The sequence below is a fragment of the Amblyomma maculatum genome, chromosome 4 (genome assembly GCF_055883805.1).
Source record: "Amblyomma maculatum isolate TAMU_Amacu chromosome 4, ASM5588380v1, whole genome shotgun sequence".
Classification (NCBI taxonomy): Eukaryota; Metazoa; Arthropoda; class Arachnida; order Ixodida; family Ixodidae; genus Amblyomma; species Amblyomma maculatum.
This window is the reverse complement of record NC_139347.1, coordinates 87,857,586-87,879,547: the sequence shown is the minus strand read 5'-3', so window position 1 is coordinate 87,879,547 and position 21,962 is coordinate 87,857,586. Positions and strand designations below refer to the sequence as shown.

General features: G+C 46.8%; 1 protein-coding gene, 1 non-coding gene and 1 pseudogene across 2 annotated transcripts in view; 2 read left to right on the top strand and 1 right to left on the bottom strand.

The window, feature by feature from the left end:
- The window catches only part of LOC146191596 (platelet-derived growth factor receptor alpha-like), a 74,044-nt gene extending 59,763 nt beyond the window's left edge, over window positions 1-14,281 (top strand). The window contains exons 16-20 of the mRNA XM_084600351.1: window positions 6,113-6,235; window positions 6,744-6,814; window positions 11,528-11,668; window positions 11,761-11,866; window positions 12,297-14,281. Of these exons, the coding sequence (XP_084456477.1) occupies window positions 6,113-6,235; window positions 6,744-6,814; window positions 11,528-11,668; window positions 11,761-11,866; window positions 12,297-12,794 (939 nt within the window). The 3' untranslated portion in view covers window positions 12,795-14,281. The remainder of the gene's footprint in view (window positions 1-6,112; window positions 6,236-6,743; window positions 6,815-11,527; window positions 11,669-11,760; window positions 11,867-12,296) is intronic.
- On the bottom strand, window positions 12,806-16,480 carry LOC146191595 (monocarboxylate transporter 12-like; annotated as a pseudogene).
- Window positions 16,481-20,377: 3,897 nt separating this feature from the next.
- Window positions 20,378-20,450, top strand: TRNAV-AAC (transfer RNA valine (anticodon AAC)). Its single transcript has one exon. It is a non-coding gene; the product is annotated as a tRNA-Val (tRNA).
- Window positions 20,451-21,962: the final 1,512 nt, after the last annotated feature.

The window sequence follows — 21,962 nt, the reverse complement described above, 5'->3', positions numbered from 1 at the left end:
CTGCAGCTGGGGAAGTTGTTTTGGGATCTACTTTATTGGCGCCATTTTTGTTGCCCTTTCCTTCGATCCGCTACACGAAGTTTTCGACACCATTAGACCCCCGCAAGTAGCCTAGCGCGGAGTCTGTTCCGCGCACTTCCGAACAGATGGTGAGCTTCTTCTTCCTCACACTTCCTCTTTTCTCTCTTCAGCACTGTCTAACATTTCTCCCTTCGCAGACGAAGCCCTCGGGGCTGTCAGTCAGAGTCCCGAAAGTGGCAGCGTTTTGTTCTTGCGACATAGACAACTTGTGTTTTCCGAGAGGGGCATCCTTGGGAACATTGGCGAGACACCACGTAATTCAAATCATCGACGCGTGTCAGCACAATAAATGGACCTGTGTAGTGCGACAACAGCTTCTGGGACAAACCACGCTTGCGACGAGATGTCCAGAGCCATACTGAGTCGCCGGGAAGATAGCATATATCATAATGCCAACGATTATAGCGCTGCTTAAAGTGGTCCTGCGTAATCTAGCGAACCGACGAGCCTCTTCAGCGCGGCAGAGGACGCTCGAAACAGGAAGCTCGGTGTTGAGAGAGAACGGCAAAATGGCGTCGAGAGAATGTCGAGGCGTACCGGCATAGAGAAGGAAGAATATACTATAAGCAGTTTCATGCTTGAAAAGAAGCATGTCACCCCAGTTCTTGTGCTGAGAGTCCACATATATCGCAAGCATGTTCGTCAGTATCCGGTTTGTATACGTCTGGGGGTGGTATGACGTAAAGTGACGCAATTGGCAAGTACAAAAGCGCAGAAGCTATTCCACATCTGCCGTAAACTGGTGGCCATGGTCACTGACAATGACACGAGGAGGCCCATGACGGAAAACGACAGTGTGAAGAAGAAAGGAAGAGACGTCAGCGGCGGTGGCGGAAGGGATGGCGGCGGTTTCGCAGTAACGCCTGAGATGCTCAACGCATACGATAACCCAGCGATTACCTTTGGACGAGCCGGGAAATGGCCTATGAGGTCAACATCCACTTGCTCATATGGTGTGGTCGGGTGTGTCACCAGATGTAAGCGGCCCGGACAAGCAGTCGGGGGAAGCTTGAACTACTGGCACTGCACACAGGAGGTCACGCAGCGCTGAGTCGGCCGACGCATATTTGGCCAGTAAAAACTTGTGCTGGTAAGGGTCCTGACAAACCCCAAGTGTCCAGCTGTAACGTCATCGTGCATTGCGTGTAGAACAGAGGAGTAGAGGCTAGCTGGGACTACGAGCCAATGGTAGAACCATCGATCTAATGTGAGTCCAAAAATCCGTGGTCCGACCTTTCCATCCTCTTCGGGATCCTACCGCTACGCGCCACCGCGAAAGTACTCTCCAGCTTCTGACCACAGCCTGACTCCCCCTGCTCGCCGCTCCCGACGTTCGCCCTCTCGCCGCCACCTCTCGCCGCCACCGGGAAACTAACTTGTGCGGCCGATAGAGGTGCGGTCACCAGGTCATCGATGCAGCCAATTCCTCTACCTGTCGTTGTGCTAAAGTACCGCCTGGAAGTGTTAGTGGAAGGTGTTTGTGTTATGGCCTTAGTGGATACGGGTGCTGCAGTTTCCGTGATGAGCTTAGATTTAAGAGTCGCCTCGACCTTAAAATTATGTTTGGTTGGGACAGAACATTCATATTTCGTGGCGTATGGGGAGATTCGTTGATACCACTTGATGTTTGTTATATAAATGTAACGATTGGTGGCCACGTATTTAGAACTGAATTTACGGTGCTTCCTCGCTCTATGCATGACATTATTCTAGGTTTTGACTTTTACAACAGTGTAGCGCAACTGTCGACTTTAACAGTGGTGGGATATCATTAAGCCCTCGCCTTCGATCGTCCCTCATAAAAGGATCGCCGCCGACGCCCCAAGCATTTTCTGTCTTGGAAGATATACCGTCGTTCTGGTGATGTCCGCCATCTTCGTCCCAGTTGTGTCCTCGGGAGCGGTGCCCAATGCTTTCCACGCTCTGATGGAACCCGCTTACCTTGCCGGTGCGAAAAAGAATGTGCTGGTGCCCCGCAGCGTTGTTCGAGTGAACGAGGGCCGTGCCACGCTTTGGACTGTCAACCATTCCAACGAACCTGCCATATTGCCGCCTAGTTTGAAACTCGCCGACTTCAGAGAAGAATGCCTTTTATGCACATCGTCGTGTTCAGTGCCGGCGTTGCTCATTCGAGTAGACAGCCTGATTTTACCGATTCTCAGTTCCAGTCCATGAAAAACGAATCGCAACCCACTAACGACAGCCGAATATTGGTGGGAGTTCTTATGAAACATGTGGACGTGTTCGACTTTGCTCGAGATCAGCGACAACCGATTCCACCTTCCCGCACCCATCACATGAGCGCCACTGGGTCTGAACACCCGATTAGAAAGACACCTTCAGAACGTAAGATAATTAACGAACAGATTGTGAGCTTCTTCTTTCTCCTTACCCTTCCTCTTTTCACTCTTCAGCGCTGCCTGACAACATCATCTGGTCTCGCTGAATCGCACAAACCATCGAGGAATCAGTGCACGGCCTTGCCAGCTACCACCTGCCAACGCCATGCCCATGTGTTTTCGCTCAGGACACCGAAGCCGGATTTTCTGCGCAACGCGCCCTTTATTGCTATGGCGTTCAAAGTCACGAGAACCTCAAATATTACGAAATCTATAAATCAACACACCACTTATCCAAACAGAAAAATTTGTCAAACACAGATTGGTCGCCCAAACTATTGGCGATTTACTGAGACGGAGTCTGTTAAATAAGAATGGAAATTTAGTCTTACACAAATCATAGACGAAATAAGTGTCTGACTATGGCAAGATAACTTATCCGCATGGTTTGGGAAGGTAACAAGGCAGGAGAGGAAAATTCACCGTAGATCACGTAGTAATTACGACCACCTGTGGATACTTAATGTGCGCTAACATCGCACAACACACGGACGCCTTGCTTTTCGCCTGCATCGAAATCCAGCCGTCACGGCCTGGTTCCAGCACGAATAGTTCGACTAAATAGTCGAGTGCTCTAATCCTTGATCCACAGCGGCGGATGCACCTGTGGTTAATTTGCGGCGCACACGTGCTGCAACATATGTTTCCCCCATTACCGCTGTCGATGCTAAGTTAACTTCGCACAATTTACTGTTTCTCCCAATTTAAATCTAATAGGTTGATATCAAGAGGTATCAGCAGCCGTATATCGTCTTTCTTTTGATATACTGAAACAAACTATTTCGCTATCGTCTCGACAGCTGTCGCACCTCTCTAGCCCGCATCCGGCTGCCAGTGATAATTTCAACTCGCGTGAAAAAAAAAACGGCGCGAATCGACGGCCCCGTAGCCCGCGAGATGGCGGGCAGTTCGCACACCTTCATTATGTTCATGAGGAAATTTGAGTGAAACGATTGTTTATGTCTCTCCTTCCCGTGAACGTGCGACAGCAACGGCCGGCAATATTAAGAACGTGACCTGCGTGCTGCGTTGCGTATTATTTCTGTCAACCGCACGCCATGCGAGCGCTGTTTGTTTAAGACCTTGGGCTTGTCAAGGGGTTTCGTTCGGAGATGCATCAAGTGCGAACTAGCTTTACCGTTTAGGCATTTCAACGAATGAAAATGCATAACTGTTTGCCATGGCCGAACGTATCTATAAATGACGTTTTCGAATTCGTAGCCTATAGGTTTGAAGAATCTGCCTGGGCTTTTGTTAAAACCCTTGCGCGAGCGTTGGATTACATATGTCGATTGACCGTGCGTGCCATTGTGTGTTGCATAATGTGAAATTTTGTAGTAATGCTAGCTTGAGGAAGATGCAGAAAATATGGCAGCGCGTTTTAGCATCAATTTTATTACAGTGAGCCTTTTTCAAGTCAGTCCGTTTGCTTTGCAAACGCTTTTCTATTCAGATATTTCTTAACTTCTTTAGTGAGTTTATTCATGAAAGAAGTGCTGAGGTACCAATCAATATCAAAATGTTCAATCACGGAGATAATTAAAAAAAAAAGAATGCCCGTGATTCATATTGCCTTAAACGATTCAAATCTTGTTGTTTTTAGACAGCCGCAGGCTAGCGACTTTATCACTGTAGTTATAGCGCGCGGATCGATTCGCTATTCTTTGTTCATGATCGTTGTCATAAAATGCTTCTTTATCGTTTTCTTTGTCGCGCAAGATGCGTCGAGATGTATCTAGAAGATTCCGGCCACTCGCGTTCGTTTCTGCAGTGTTCCAAGTTATGCTAGTCGCGGTCTGCGGCTTTATCTAGATGTTTGTTCGCCGCCTTTAAATTGAGCTCGGCGCGTGCAACGGGCGTTCTTAGTTCTACAACCGATGAGCACGCTCGCTGTTATCGCCGCCGCCGATTCGCCTGGATCTTTTGGCACCCCTACGTGACAATATTGTTTACGGCAAATACCCTCGTGTGAAAGCAAATATACCAGCGTTATTCCGCGAAACAACTAAACACGTTAGTTAACGGTTTAATTTTCATCTTAGAGGATGCGTTGCATTTGCAGAAATCTAGACTTGTCCTCCAAATAGTACAGTCGCGAAAACTAATTTTCTTTAAAAAAACTGCCGACGATTACGTCACTTCCTAATGCGAAATTTGAGCTCAGCTCATCAGCTGTTTCAGTTTTTCGATAGATTAAGGTAATGTTTCTGCTCAGGCGGTGCACATATCGAGATCCGCCGCCAACAATCTTGCGCCTTGATCGCTGCCGCACAGGGGTGGCATTGGAAGAGGAACGAAGAGAGCAATCAAGTTATCGGGAGGTCGCGGGAGGCAGCGCATGGGCCAATAGGAACGTTACGCGGCGAAGAGATAGCAGCGACTGACTGATGCTGCTGATGCCCCTAGCGAGTTAACGTGGCTCCGTGTTTGGGCTTGGGATGCCCGCAGCGTGATCCGCTGATGCCGAGCCGGCGCTTCGGCAACCGGACAACACCGTCGCCGCCAGGCAAGAGGAGGGGGGTTGCACGCAGCGGCGAACGGTGGCGGCAGGAGTGCGCGCGGCCCCGGCTGCGGAGCTGGTTACGAGGGACAACGGCGACGCCGACGCGAAACACAGGAACGGGCGCCAATGAGCTGCGCTCTAAAAATTGTACCGTGTTACAAGGCTCTCGAACAGGCCCCTGACAGGCATTTTATACGCTGAAACGCCTCTGACATAGATCGTTCCATCAAGAAAATTCGTCTCTTTTCTGGTATCATCTGAGAGCCAGACGGGATCACGACGGTTTGCTGTCCATTTTGTTTCGACCGCGGCATCAATAATAGCCGCCGCTTCGGTACCCAATGCGCGCAGTCATTGCGCTTACAGTCCGGCCTCAAAGCACCCACTGGCTGAGCGATCTACGCCGGGCGCGCCGCTAGCGTTGTGTCAATGGAGAAAGTCGCCTATCAAGGTCACATTTGCGATTATTGTAACACCCGCTACAATTTTTCAAGGAAAGTCTTCTTTTCGTGGCTATACTATATGGATGACGAGTTCAAATTCTGAAACTACACGTACCCCTAAAATTAAATTTATTAAGACAATTAACTTATTTTGTTAATTAGCGAAACAATTGTAGTCTTCTGCGTTTTACGTGGTGTCCGCCGTAGCCCCGGATATAGCCCCAGGGGTAAACATATTCTAAAGTTAGTTACCTTTATTAAACAATTTTGGTAAAAAAAAACGGTATGTTATAATAAAGGAGTTACTCATCAGCACTCACCCAAGCGCAGCCACATGGCTGCAAGAAATATGTACAGTTTTCAAGGGAACTTTGTTTCGCTGAAAAATTCGCCCTGGTCGGGGATTCGAACCCGAGAGCATGCATCTTCTAAATTTTAAATGTTATTATAAATATACTTTTGGCGAAAATCCTTACACTGGCTACGGGAAACGAACAGGAACACTCTGAAGTTAAGATTGCTTAGTTAGCAATAAAAAGAATCATAGCTGAAACTGAAGAAGAAAACTGAATTAATGAGAAAGAGGGCATTCTATTCATATTTTGCTTAGGGTAGCCGAACAGCCCGCTATTAGTGTTGTCGGGATTCTCACATCAATTCATGTTTTGTCGTTATTGTCCTTGCAGTTGATCCACAGAGACTTGGCTGCACGAAACGTCCTGTTGAGTGAGAAAAATATCGTGAAAATCTGCGATTTTGGGCTCGCCAAGGACTGCTACAAGTACTCCAAGTATGTCAAGAAGGGAGATGTGAGTTGACAATTTTCGGTATTCCTCCCACAAAACCGTGTTCATCGTTCATCAAAGCTCTGTCGTTTAACCTGGATTTGTGGAACTGAACAGTAATTTTTTGAGCGCAGTCAGATCGTTAGTGATTTGGTGCTACATGAAATGAGTTGCATTTCAAGAACTTTTATGTAAATTACAGCAGTGTAAACTGAGAACACGCAACAGTCGGATACAATTTGGGAACGTAGCGGTGAATGGATCTCGCAGCAGTCTCTCCTGGCGGAGAGCCTTAAAAGAGCCATTCGCCGCTACGTTTCGAAAAGTGTCAAGTGCCATTTGCACTTCGGGTTTGATAAATATAAAGAAGGGAATATTGTTTTCGATATCAGATAAAAATGGTGAAAGCGATGTTAGATGGGTGCTGTGAAACAGCATTTGTCTGTTGCGTGTGTAGTACATACACGGTGTTTGTGCTAAACTTGCGTTCTCCGGAACGAATATAACAGCGCAACCTCGTCTCTCGTTTCAGGGCCTCCTACCCGTGAAATGGACCGCTATCGAGTCAATTATGGACAGAGTCTTCACGACAAAAAGTGATGTGTACGTCTTCTGTTGTTTCTTAATTTGAGACGCTATTTGAAGGGCACGCGTTATTCAGAACATATACACAACAGCGTAAGTCAGTATTTTTTACTGTACAGGCGGTTTGAGTAGCCGCAAGGCAACTGTGGTGATTAGCCACTAATAATACCCTAAGTGCTCGTATGGGACAAATTTTATAAAAAATAAATGCGTGAGGCCTTTGTTCGTATATTTTAGTTAGGTGACTTGACAATGGTGATGATAGGGGCTGAACCAGCAGATGTTGACGCTGGACCACAGTTGGTGTAGACCAGGTTTCTCCTTGGTTTTATAACAGCACAGTGAGCCTGCTTGGAAACACTTGCCAGGGTTCGTGCAGCGCTATCTGGATATTTCATCAGTGGCTGTCGAACTGGGATTAAAGCATTCCAACGGCCACATTTATTCTGCTAAGGCTCAGTGCATTACGATACTTGTACCACGGCCGCTGGATGGAAGCGCACTGGGTGCGGCCTGCTGCGTCGCGCCGCCGTCAATAGGCAAGCGCGTCCTTGGGGAGTTTACAGTTGCGCCCGATATTTCTGCTGAGGGCGCCACTGTTCGGGGACACGCCTCCGCCGGGGTCGCCGGCTCTGAGCGCGCGGTTTGCTTCCTTCTGAACGCGTTCGCCTCGTGTCTGCGTGGTAAACGCACTTTTCTTTGTGCGCGTGTGCAAGCACGTTAACGTTGAGACGGGATGCGTTTGTTTTTTAAGGCAAAGGCCGTTATAGGCTCACGGAGCGAAAATTCTTGCGCAGAAGCTGTGCCTATAATCTGTCCGTCGCATCTGTGCACTGGTGAGTCAGTCGCAAGAGCGGACGCGCCAGGAGGGAGATTAGGAATGAAAATGATTGATGGTAATAGGTAATCAATGAAACTTATAAATGGACATTGATAGAGGTAATGACTAATGCTAATTACTAATAATGGGTCAGTTCAGTTCAGGCGTTCAGTCGTGTCCGACTCTTCGTGACCATATGGACCATGTCACGCCACGCTTTCCGGTCTCTCACTATCTTCTTAACATCACATAGCTTCATCTGCAATGCCTCAGATGAAGCTATGTGATGTTAAGAAGATAGTGAGAGAATAATGGGTAATAATGACAAAAATGATTTGTAATGGCCAGTATATCAAATACGACATGTAATGACCGCAGTTGATTAGAAATGAGTAAAAGGGCTTAGCAATATGCGGTAATGACTATAATAGCTAGGCATGACTCATCATTACTGCTAATGACTACGAAATGACCAATAAGTGAAACGACGACATGTAATGAACACTGCTGATTCTAAATGAGTAACCTGCTTAGTTATGAGTGGTAAGGGCTACAATATGACTACGCAGGCAGACTCATCATGACTGGGAAACGACCAATATTCAAACGACGACTTCAAATGACGAACTGTGGCAAACGATGAGAGGCAAATGATAGAAGAAGGGTAGTCTCCTCCGCTTAAGAGACATCTAAGAGACCCTGTAATTTTATCTGCTGAGCTCGCTTCAGGCAAAGGCAGTAGCGAGGAGTGGAAATGCACTCGCTTCCTCTGAAATGAAAGCGGCGCTGAGGTTAGAACGTCCAGATGCTGAAGCATAATGCCCTATCAGCTGACATTGAATTTGCTACAAGGGACAGCATATTGGACTTGTTGGTGATTAATTATAGGTTAACAGTGCAAACAACATGACGGGAACAGGAGAAGAGGACGGGACAACTGCGCTAGTTGTGTCGTCCTCTTTTCCTGTGTTCCCTTAATGTTGTTTAACCTATTTAGTTACCAGGGAGCTGGCCAGTGAACTAGGATTTTTAACGATGTGTTGTGAAGCAGATGAAATTGATGAGGTGGCACCAGAAGCTTTTCTCGCAGGTTATGTTGCGAGGACATATCAGAAAAAGGCACGAATGTTTATATATATATAATAAAAAAGTAGGTGACACACGGTGGAAAAAACAACACTTTATTCCGACGTTTAGGCCGGGGTCCGGCCTTTGTCAAGGAAAGTAGCATTTCTACATTCCTTGACAAAGGCCGGACCCCGCCCGAAACGTCGGGATAAAGTGTTGTTTTTTCCACCGTGTGTCACCTACTTTAAGTTTATGCCCTACCGGACCCATTCGAGCTTCAACCCCCTCCCTATATATATATATATATATATATATATATATATATATATATATATATATATATATAGGGAGGGGGTTGAAGCTCGAATGGGTATATATGTATATAGCATACAATTTCTTCTAAATTTTGCCGCGCTAATCTAGTGGCCTTGCAAGCAAAGGAGGGAACGTCAACCCACCCCGCGCCTACGACCTCTTCTTTAAATAAAGTTTACCTCCTCCTGTGCATACAACATTTGTTTATGCTCTTGAGACTGTTTGAGCCGATGCGATAAACTGCAAAGCCACGTTCCACAGAAAATCCGGCGCCCACTCTGTCGGCGGAAAGGCGGAAAATACCTCTCTGGTAAGAGGCACTTTAGTTGGTGATATGGCCAGACACCTTTGGCGCAATGAGAACACATGACATGTTGAAAGTGGCAGGAGCTGCAAAACCCTCTCTGGTAAGAGGCACTTTAGTTGGTGATATGGCCAGACACCTTTGGCGCAATGAGAACACATGACATGTTCAAAGTGGCAGGAGCTGCAAAACCAGAGAGAGTCAATAAGATGTCAGGGTGAAATGGGAATTATTGAAAGTGGGACCCTTAGATCCCAAGTCAGGCACACTATACTCCTATAGGGCACGTTCGTACGGCTTCGGTAGAGAGGAGCTTTATATAGCTAGTGTAGGGCGCTATTTCATATAATGTGGTGGCTTAAGGCTGCATTCTAATGATATGCGACAGATGCAGAAATTACGGGATACGGTGAATAAGCAGGTAGCAAAGTGCGGGTACTTCAACGAGGCTCTGCAAGGAGATTTAAGAACCCCAAGTTTTGTTTATCACTACCAGGTTGTTGCTTAATTTATGCAATATTTGGCAATGGTTTTGAGGCGACATGTCAGTCGTGCAAGCGCCTGTTGCAGGAAATATGCGTCAACTGGACCAGTTACAAGTTAATGAAAAACAAGGACAATGGAGGCTTGATGTACCCCGCAAAAGGAAGTAATCAAGCTTTGTCAGCTTACGAGCACCATCATTGACAGAATGATGAAGTCTGAAGAGGTCCGGTGAAGTGACAAGCTGTGTAAATCTTTGATTTCTTCATTGTTTTCTCACTGTACACAGTACCTGCAGCTAATCTATGAAAACAATGATCGTTCCCATGCTGAGGCGCTATGCAAGATATCGTTAAGTTGCTGCACCCACTGCTAGCTGGGCTGTAAATGTGAACTCAACAGTAGAGCGACGTTTATGGCAATAAACCTCTCTGAAGAAAGGTTTTCCATCTACAATTGGTAATTTTCTTCCTTTTTTGTGTGGCCATTTAATAAGCGTACTCGGCTGCTCGCTGAATCTCGGCTGCAGTGGCGCTCTGAAGCGTGAACATTCTTGTGATCGCAGCTAAGACTTTCATAACAGGAACACTCGATGCGCATTCTTCCATTGAAAATTACAAACCAGCAAAATTGTATGGGTTTGCGAGCAACCAATAAAAATAGTAATAAAAACTTTCGGCGCATATGCATAGCACCTTGAGGCAGACCGGCTCTATAAAGCGCGCTAAGTTCGGTCATGCAAAAGGCGAAAAGCCACGACGGATAGCATTCTGGCGTACAAAGATTAAGGTCTCCAACTGAGTCGAAGATCCCAGGTTATTATCTAGATTTTATCTAATAAAAATCTTCATATTTTCACCGTAAAATTTGTCAGAATGATATAGAAAGGTTGGTTACATGTCGCATTTTCACAGAGGTGGCTCACAGTAGGACAATATATTTTTACTGGATAGCGCTGTCAGCTTAGAACAGGTTGACATTAATTTGTTTATAAAATCTGTATGCAAGGATGAGTAAATAATATGAAAATGACACACGGAATTCGCGACATAGTTAAGTGGTTATGCATTAGGCTACCATGGCAGCTGAACAGCTTCGAATTGTTCACAGCCAGGTGACATTCTCGTGTGACAAAGAACTTGATCCGAATGCAACATCACAGTAATGCGAGCTCTCCAATCGAGTGGCCTTGAACCACCGTCACATTACGTTTTTCGGGGTACACTCCAGTATACATCCTTGCCGAGCAAGCACTAAGTGCAGACATGGTCACCTAGACATGACAGTATATACTAATTCGTCTTGCCAAATTATGTGAAGCGGAGCTCTTATATCCTTAAAATAAAAGGCTTCTACCACGCCGACGCCTCCCTGAAAGCGCAGCCAGGCGCAGCTATCCGCGCGCGGCTGTCCCCGAACAGTGGCGCCGCGGTGGCGGCGACGGGAAGTAGGCGCCTCCCGCCGGTTTCGGGCGACGTAGCAGGCCGCACCTAGTGCGCTTCCATCGAGCGGCCGTGCTTGTACCGTGGCTGTAATTCTTTTCTCTGATGCGTTATTGTGACCGGCGGCTTAGCCTTGCACGTGTGTGAAGGCGCGTCAGTACGTACGCACCTGCTGAAGCAAGGTGAACTACTGATGACACAGCAGAAGCTATGTTCTCTCAATTATTCGAATTTGTGTCGCTTGCCTGCGATTGTCCTAGAGCCAGCGATATAACAGCGACCGGTTGTCACGTTCGCAGGTGGTCATACGGGGTGCTTCTGTGGGAAATATTCTCGTTGGGAGGAAATCCTTATCCTGGAGTTGTAATTGACCAGTCCTTTTACAAGAGGCTTAAGAACGGCTACCGGATGGAGAAACCTGACTACGCACCTGACGACGTGTGAGTACCAAAGCAATGGCAAATGCGCTAATCACTGCACATACTTTCTTGCCCCGAAGTTGTCTTTACACTCGGCTTTCTATTTAACACAGGTATGAGATAATGCAGAGCTGCTGGCAGGCTGAGCCAAAGGAGCGACCAGACTTTTCAACTTTGGTCACCCATCTCGGTGACCTCCTGCAGGCTGGAGTGCGGGATGTAAGTAGCTGTTGCTGCTAATGACATGTCAATGGCTGTCGTTTTGCCTTTCGCGTCAAAATACAACATCCCTTGTAGACTGCACAGCATAGGCAGTTACCTTTGTCTAATAACGAGCAACTTTGTAAGCTGCTTCAGGCCTCCTGTCACAATAATCTGCTACAGTGTTAAAGTACAGCCATTAACTTCTGCGCAGCCAACTTGACTAGAACTGATGCATGCGTGAGGTGAGATACAATTCCAACAATCTTCTTGTGCGTGGTAGGCCACTGTTTGCCACAATATTATATATGAGAATTGTTGCAAGCAGAATATTCTTAGGTGCGAGAAGGTACAAGAAAAACAAGATAAATAAGTTTGGCACTGCTAAACTTCGCGCTTATTTCTACGTCGGCTGCAGGGTTTAAAAGCGGAATACTTTTCTGTGCAGTACTACATGGCCTTGAACGATCCTTACGCCAACGTGAACCATCTCATCAAAAACAACAACGACTACCTGGCAATGCGGAGTAACAGTTCAAACCCAGATTACCTGAATATGAAGTCTGATGACGAAAACTACATCAACACGAGCAAAGCTGGCATTCAGACGAACTCGGAGTCGTACTACGCCACGATGGCCACCACTACTGCCGTCCCCGACAATAGCACTAATGCGAAGGACGGAATGGAAATGATGCCCATAGTAGACCACAGCGGCGGCACCGGTGACGTGGCTACAACACCGAGCTACATGAACGTCAATGGTCCAACGTTGCAACTGCGCCTTCCGGTTGGCAAGCGCCGGGATGCACAGCCTCCCCTGCTACCGTGTGGAACTGCAGAAGACGCAAGGGCGTCGGACGACATGAGCGAAGTGTGTGCCACACCACCGCCAGCGTACAACTTGATCGTTTGCGTCGATGGTAGTGGAGGCATCGAGGTGTGAGCGGCGGCGGACTACTCCTGGATGGAGATGTTGCCCTAAAGTTTGGGGAAGACGGGTATTGGGCTCAGAATGCTGAAGCTGTCTTGTGCTTGAGCGATACTGTCTTATAGAGGGAGATACCCATGGTGTACGTTTCGATTTAAGGGATACAAACACGCGACGCGTATCAGAAAACTGGAGAATACGGACTCTTGCCAAACTTGCGTACATAGTGTTACATTTTTGTTTCCCGTTGATATTGTGCGGTTTTTTGTCCGTTATATGAGTGTCTTCGTATATGTGGTGCAATATGTCTATTCGCTCTCGTTGTCGGTGTGCATGAATCTCCGGGCGAAGTATAGAGAGCTCTGCGGTCTGCATGATGGGTGCTTTTGCGATGTAGTGCCCAGTCGTGTCAGCAGTGCAGGGGCAGCTTCTGCGCGACATTTTGTTCAAATAATACACGTCTAGGAACAGTACTGACCCCAGTGCGTAACCACGGCATCCTTATACAAACCAGCGGGCACGATTCGTGATTTATTAGTGACAAAATATTCTTCTAGTAATAGGCACGAATACGTTAACCAAGTTAAGACCACGTGCTCCCCGTGAAATAGAGCGCACGACCACTCTTATGTCTTTCACCCACACTCTCTGCGTTCTTAAAATTGTGGAAGTAGAACTCAATCGACCAAGTTATGCGAACTAACTCTTAAAATGCCGTCTACATTCCAAGTCACAGATTCACGCTCTGTTCTTATCGATGTATCAGCGTTCAGTAAGTGCATTATTATTCGTGTCTAACAAGCGTTAATCCATGGCAACTCACAGTATGGCGAGTAGATTCGAAAGGTTAGTTGGGTACACCGACGTGGAGCAAAGAGCACAACTGGAACAGTATTCACGACTCATCTTTTTGTTTGTTATACGTATCGATGAGACACCTTGTCACACTTTATTTTTTTTTTTGTAAAGGTTTTGCACACGCGGGGAAGCGCGATCACATTCGTTGCCCGTGGGCTCAATTGTATTTTCTTCCTTGCGGTGTGAGCTAGTCATTAAGTACAGCACTCTGGAAAGCAGTGATTGTACGTCGGCAACGCTGACATTTTAATTGTGAAGCTGAATGGACAAGTTTTTTATTTTATTTTATTTTATCGCATTTTATTTCAACGGACAATAAGTGTGTCAGCAAGACTTCTCTTGCGCTTTCAAGCAAAGAGATATCTTTTTTGAGTGACTCTTTTTGCAGCAGGTAAACCCAGGGGTTGTTTCATGTGAATGTTTTGTTTTCGTGGTACATGTTTTTATCTGGGCCTTGGAGTAAAGGCTTAGGCATAGTTGTGAGTCAGCGCTTGTACTGTGGCTTCCTTTTATCTTGTCCTGTGTCTTCTTGTTCACGCTGTTTAAATTAATAATGGATGTTTACCAACTCGCCCAACACAGTATCTTGACAAGTTGAGAAATCGTTTATATAGGTAATATAATCTAATTATTAATAAAACTATGCCACCTGTAGCTGTAGTCTTTCTTTTGTAGTGTCCATTGCTGAAATAGCAAAATGGCTTAGCGGTAATAGAGCCCGAATGTTTCTAACGTTTATTTGGAATGTTTCATTTTGATTTCGCACTGATTCTTACCTATGCAATGATGTCTGTCGTCATCGAGAGTTCAATACTTTAGATTTCTCGCGTTGATCCAACGTCGAACAATCAGCCAGAGCCAGAGGACTAGAACAATTCCCGTGAAGCAGACTTGAAAGTAGAAGAGTCCTTCGTAGTGCCCGATGCGGTCACGGAACAAACCTGCAATGGTAAATTTAGCAGTGGGACAGGAGGATGACTTCACCATCACAGTTAAGCTGTTCTATAGGCACCGTTCGTCTCCTGCTTCGGGTATGAAGGCAGGTAAGTGGCACTTGAAGTGTGACGTCCGAAAACCGCGCGTTAGCTATGTGGGCTCCCGTACTGGAGTACTCTGGATAGAGTTCGACCACGCGCAGCTTTTTAACGTTTCTTGTCATAGCACAGCACATAGTCACCATGGCGTTTAATATTCGAGAACGGTTGCCATGCCCGCATATTACTCGCCATGGTGGCTAAGCGGCCGCGTTGTTCGGCTGCTGAGCAAGTGTACCCAGTTGTAAAAGATGTTTGCATACTATTCCCTAGGGTTTTCTCATGGACTCCTTGTTTAGCAAAGCGACCATGGAAACTACTTGTTCTGTTGGACCTTGGATACAGAATTTCACCCAGCTAATGGTTTCTTTACTACTCTGAAATAAGGATATGCTAAAGAAACAAGGCTCAAATCTGGGCTAATTAATTACATTGGATTCATGATGTAGGTAGCAAAATGTTAAGGACACAAGATACACGGCACGCTTGTGTGGTGTCGCCCTGCTTGCGGCCTGGCCCCTTCGCTACTCCCATCATGCACCTAAAGTCATTTACCAGATCTATTGGAATGACTGACGCTATAAGAGAAGCTAAAGCGTGCGTCATCAGAAGTCATAAGTAATGTGCGTAGGTCGGATTACGTACGAAGAAATGCGTTGCGATAGCTTCAGCATATATTTTGTTCGCGCTACACTACGTAATAATCAAACTTCTCACCAATCAGCAGTGGCCGCAGCAAACAGGTGAGACCAAAGAGGCTGGAGCCAGTGCCAAAGCAAACTGCATAGTGTCGCACGCTCGTCACTTCTGAGAAGAGCACAGGGTCCAGAGATAGAGTTGAGACGTTCCACCAACAAGGTATACGATGGCGTACCAGAGCAGCCAGTAAACGGAGAGTCCCAGTGGCATCGATGTCGAGAGCAGGCATAGGGCGTATACGAACCTCTCGACAAGTACTTCCTGTCCGTCACCCAACCGGAGCCTAGTCGCGCAGCTAGATCGGCGGAAGAGTACACAGACACCAAATGAACTGCTCTCCACTTGAGAAAAGCACAGTCTACAGCGAAGCGAATGCAGTGCTAGGATAAAGGCCAGTTGGCTCTGCATATTGGTTCTCAGTGCGCTACTACACACTAACAATTGAACAAACTTTCGTCCTGTCTGTTTTACGTTTGTTCAATTGTTAGTGTGGAGTAGCGCCCTGAGAACTACCACGCAAAGTCAATGATCGTAGCCAAGAACGTCGCCATATTGGTGAAGATAACCAGGTGAGTGAAAGTCATCTAGTAAAATCGTGACTTCAAAACAAACGAGAAAGTGTGTTGGGTGATTGATTTGCTGATTGAGCAGATACATTGAAATCGATTAGCTGTCTTTCTCTTCAAGGGTGTTTTACCATTCGGACTGACGTTTCAAGTGGTGAATTTGGATGGCTGGAGCGTGCAAGATGTGTTTTTTTAATAGCAGCTCAGAAAATTGATTGTGTGAAGTGTGCTTTCTTTGTTGGTTTTCGTGCCCACCGTCTATTTTCTGATACAATTGGTAATCATTCGGCCTAACACCACAGGTGTGCGCTACTTCGTGATTGAGGAAGTGGTCTTTAGCGAAATTTCCTAGACTGCTTTCTTGGTGCTTCGTGGAGGATGTTACGAGTGACTTCGGAGTTTCTGGATCGCCGCGCAAAGAAACTGAAGCAGTATTAAGCGTGATGCCATCGCAGATAAGTAGCGCTTTTCTGAAACCAAACTGGTCGAACGGCAGCTGCAGGAGCGGGGGAAGAATGGATCGTCCCACCGACAAACCGGCCATGTTAATACCGCATGCATCGGCCAAGTGCTTGACGAAATGTTTGTTTACAGCCACCACGTTTAATCAGATGCCGCCGAAGGCAATGTCTGAAAAAAAGAAAACCATGATTAGATTTCTTTCTCTCAAGTGCTATTTAAGGTTGTTTATGCAATAGCGGCCTTAGAAATCGCAAGAGCATCTTTGAAATGTCTTTGCCTGCATTTTTATTGAAATCAGATTTGCGATTCCTATACTGGCGTCGGAAGACCAGCGTCCTCTGTAAGCCCTATGAGTAGCTGGGCTACCAATTCACTCAAAGCCCGGCAGCCCTTTTCTTATTGAAACAACTGATTGATAAATTAGGTGTCGCCTGCAACGAGCAACATTTCACCTATAAGTTTCGCAAAATAGCGGATTCGTATTATACTTTATGTGGCCAGAAAGCGAGTGCTTAATTGGTAAAGTTTGCATACTTGCATGCTCTCTCTCATTGTGCAGCATTTTATTTTGCCATTTTATTTTGAGGAGGTTTTTCAACTACAGATGTGGCACGCATCTAAAAAGAGATGCGTGCCATGTAAAATGCCTAGCACTGCGATCATGAACCATAGACCCGTAGTGAAGTAGCAGAACGATACCAGAATGCCACTGACCGTATATGAGATGCGTATGATGATTCGGAGGATGATATACTTGCTGATGACACAACCCAGGAGGCCTGCTTTAGTTTGCTATCTTTGCAGGGGAGGCATGAGGCGTAGTTAAGATGAGATCCGCAGAATTAACTGCAAAGCGTACAAAACGAAAAGCGAGGGCTCCAGCAGGGTTTGGCTTGTCCCCAGTTTTCTCTTTGGATACACCGCAGTCTTCGGATACTGCAGGCGCAGTATCTGTCACACTTGTTTCTGTGGACACCTCTACCGCACCGTAAGGGAAGGAAGGAAGGCTGGAGTGAAAGTGGAAAAAGAGAAATAGGAGCCAATTTTGACCGTCTGGGGCTCTTTAACATGTGCTGCTGTTGTTGTGGCTGTAGGAAGAAAGAAAAGAAAAAGCACGGGCCTGCTACTGGCTCTGTAGCTGAGCCACCTCCAAGGTTGGACATGTGTTAGCAAAGTGACTTGTGTTATTTACGGGTGAAGTATAATGGAGGCCAGACCAAATTATGCATGGAAAGTCAGTCACCATACTGTGCTAATATGTGCTGCCGTTATGACGTGCAGCGTTTCTTGGAGGTTGGCAACAAACGAACCGGTGTATCAGGAGGTCGATGGCAAACGCCGATGATAACTTAGGGATACAAAGCATGACATAGAATAAAAGTAGTTTAAGATATCATATAATTTCAATCTCAGAACAACAATATGTACCATGATCCCCGATAAGAACGCTGCTTTATCGCCTATTTACTCTATCGCGTTGCAAGAAATTAAAATTAGCCATGTTTCGGATAAGACCAATATATCCTGCAATCCGTCATTCGCGCGAGAATACTGATGGTGTCCAGCTCTTTAGGGTTAGATTGCGTTGAGAGAAAGCACGTTTGCGGCATTCTCAAGCTGTCCATATGAATGATTTTGTCTACGTGGAAGCAGGCCTCTACCCTCTTGTATTCTTTATTTGATGCAAGTAATACTTCGGCCACAACAGATCCTTTAATGTGCCCTGGCATCGCACGGATACATTTGCATTTTACCGCTCTGTCACAACACGATCGGGATTCGATATTGCGCCCACGCGTACAGTAGCCGAACATTATACCCTGAAATCAACGGCGGCGCGTGAACAAGGCACAGGAGACGAAGCCATCGCGAAACCATAACGGCTCCGTTCACTCGAACAGCACCAATGTTTCCGTTGCCGAAGAGAATGGTGCCTCGACGGAAGCCTGGCGGCTGCAGTGAGGCGAACCAAGCTTGGGTTCTGGGGAACTCGCCTTTGGCTTGAAAGAGAGAAAAAGACAGTGGGGGAGAATAGCTAAGAGCTAGTAAAATCGAAACTTGGGAAAAGACTAGTGGAAAACAGGCGAAACGCCTAGAAGGAAAGGCCTAAAGGCTGAGTACACACTCCGAAAGGGGCTGGGGAAGTAGTAGGGGCACAGAATAGTGTTAAAGCACTTAGTAATGCCCTGAAAGCGACCGGCACAAGTAGGGGTGCTGGAACGGCGGAAAACCGACCTCGGTTAGTAGCCCGGCGAACAATTCGTCAAGTGCTAATGCGGGAAGCATCCTCGGTAAGATACAAGTCCCTACATCACGAGAGCAGACATAAGCGTGCAGCTACAGATGGGACTTCAGAATTATCCACCCTGCATGCTTTACCATCCTACATACAATGTCGGGCGAACACCGGGGAAGAGTATTCATCAGTGTGCGCCAGAGAACAAAATCTTGCCACTTGCCGAGTACCTTGCAGTAGGGATGAACGCTAAGTAAAATCCACCTCTCTAGTACCTCAAGTAGGGTTGGGATAGGGGAACCGGGCTTGGAGGACGGGGAACCTCAAAAGCGGCTTCATTAGGGGAACCTGTCTCAGACGCCGGAGACCCGGCAAACGCCTTGTGGTGGTGGAATGATCTTAGGGCCGAGGACCACACATTCGGCTAAGAGCAAGTGCTCGCCCTCTATGGAGGCCCGAAAGGGAGCTCGACTCGAATTCTCTGTTAGTCAAAATCCTACGCTTCCCACATTCCCCTCTAACTTCCCATAACCCTATCCTTATTCCTACTTCCGTTTTCCTTACAACCTATTCCCTCCGCTACGTCCCAGGGGAGGTACATGGGGTCTCCTCGGGCCCGCTGCCTCGGCTGTGGGTCGCTGAATGGCATCACCCCCTCTTTAATTTAATAACTTCCATTCAAAAACCTTTGTCCGAATGGACCTTTTCATTTATGTCGCCAATTCCGGAACTTTCTCTACCCGCGATATATTAGTGGTGCGGGAGGAGTCCGTCTTTGGACTCCATCTTACCTTTTGTTGGCTAGCTCAGCGTTTCGCCTCTCTATCTGCTCAAAGACAAATCCTAGCGTAGCTTAGAGGGCTGCCGTCGCTTCGCCTGGATATGCATGGTTGAACACTGGATAACATCACAGTATGCAGCTGACCCACTGCGGTGGCTACGTTGGCAGAGAATTCACCTTCTAGGTTTAAAAACGCGGGACCAAATATTAGCCCCGGCAGCTGACTTTGGGCATGGTGCGAAATGCAAAAGTTACCCGTGTGCGATGCGGTCTCAGTGTACGTCAAGCGCCCCAGGCGGTCAAAATGCACCCGGAGTGAATCAACCGCTAATCATTTCAATCATTTCGTTAATCATTTCGCTAATCATTTCGCTAATCATTTCGCTAATCATTTCGTTCCTCCGCAGCGCGGCGGAGGTTTTCATCTTGTGTGAGGAACCCGCCTTTCTTTTGCTCATTACTTATTTTAATTTCCACCGGCGGTGCTGAACGTTAGCCCAAAGATGACGTGGCACTCAAAAAGAAAAAGGTAAAACCGTATATTATATATTTTAAAAGGCTGTGCGAGGTGACTGCATCGGCCGAATTTTGACAGTTTCTTCAACACCGGATAGTAAAATGCCGGTGAAACGTTTCAAAGCCCGCATTCTAATCATTTTCCTTTCTTGGCAAAGGGCCGATGTCCTTGGACGCTTCAGTCGAGCTTCCGCGAGAGGCCACTTCACAGGCATTTCCTCCTCGAGCAACGTGGACAGGTGGTTCACTTGAATTTTAATAAGCGTGGAGTCCGCCGGTCTGAAAGCAGTGGTACGCCAGTTGTAGCTGAAAGCACAGCAACTAACGACAACTTGAAAGTGTACTCGAAATTCCGCAGTACAAAACCCCACTCCAAACAATTGGCTAATAACTAAGCCGTCTTGATCAAATGTTCATTACCTATAAATTTCCCACTGATTCCACCTGTGCTTGTGGTGTAGTGGTTATCACATCCGCCTAACACGCGGAAGGTCCCAGGTTCGATCCCTGGCAGGCACATTGCCTTTTTTTTTTCTTGACAAGATGAAAAATTACTTTCACACAGAAGTGCTTTTTTTTAAAGTCCGTACTTTGCCTTTTCTGAAATATAAAGGTACGAAAAGTCAACCATCCTTTCAATCTGATAGCGTCGTCTAGTGGCGAGAATCACGCGCAGCAGAGGAATTTCATTCGCTGTTCAAAATACATTATTCATCTTTTATCTACCAGGTCTAACACACAAACACACACACACACACACACACACACACACACACACACACACACACACACACACACACACACACACACACACACACACACACACACACACACACACACACACACACACACACACACACACACACACACACACACACACACACACACACACACACACACACACACACACACACACACACACACACACACACACACACACACACACACACACACACACACACACACACACACACACAAATAAATAAATAAATAAACGTTAGAGGTTCAAAAATTCTTGACCAAAGATTCGCGAACGTAACCTCCTGCTGCTTCCACTGTCACTGGTACCGATTGATATTGGCTCGCTTCAGCCTTTTTCATGCTTCTCGGCAAGGGACTATTCTGGTTTCTCGTTGTTCGATGGTCTCGGCAACCTGCCTAGCCCAGCTGCGGTCTCTGTCTTCATCTACAGTGGTTTCCTCTACGACACACAGCATCTTTCTTTCATGCCACCTAGTGGATTCGCCCGACACTGCGATTGCGGACCTCGCCCGCATTCGCCCAGATGGCGTTTGGGTATGGCGTATTCACCAAGTTAAACGAATGAGCGGCACAGGCGGAACTTCATGCACACGACAATGTTCAGTGCACAGCGTGAGAGTGTGTTGCAATTTTACACGAGCCGTGACTGACTGTAAGGAAACCATAGTGCTCTCGTGCCCGGACAGGCGAAGGTGATCTGTTTGTTCTGCCGCGGGTTCAAAATCACGGCCTCATGTGCAGTATCTAGCGTGTGCAGATGAAGGACCTTGAAGAATGGCAACAGTGGAGCTTACGCTTTAAAAGATGGTTTGGTTTGGTTTGTGGGGTTTAACGTCCCAAAGCAACTCAGGCTATGAGAGACGCCGTAGTGGAGGACTCCGGAAATTTCGACCACCTGGGGTTCTTTAACGTGCACTGACATCGCACAGCACACGGGCGCCTTGCTTTCTTCTCGGCACAAGGTTGTCCACTCTCTTTACTCGAGCCGCACAGTTCGGTACACCACCACACTATATGCACGTAATTATTGCCCAGGCTCAAGTTCAAAAGGTTAACTAGGCTGCTTGGACGGACCATAACTGCGGCTCAAGAACCAACATCTGTATTACTCTCAGCACAAAGCGCTCGAGTAGAATTCCACGTCGGTATTATACGCTTCAGCGCCAAATGGCTTCCTTAACCTGACAAGGTGGAATACCCATTCGAAATCTCGAATCATTTCTTATGTATTTGTGCGACCAATTTTCTGGAAGACTTCTAGTACGCTTG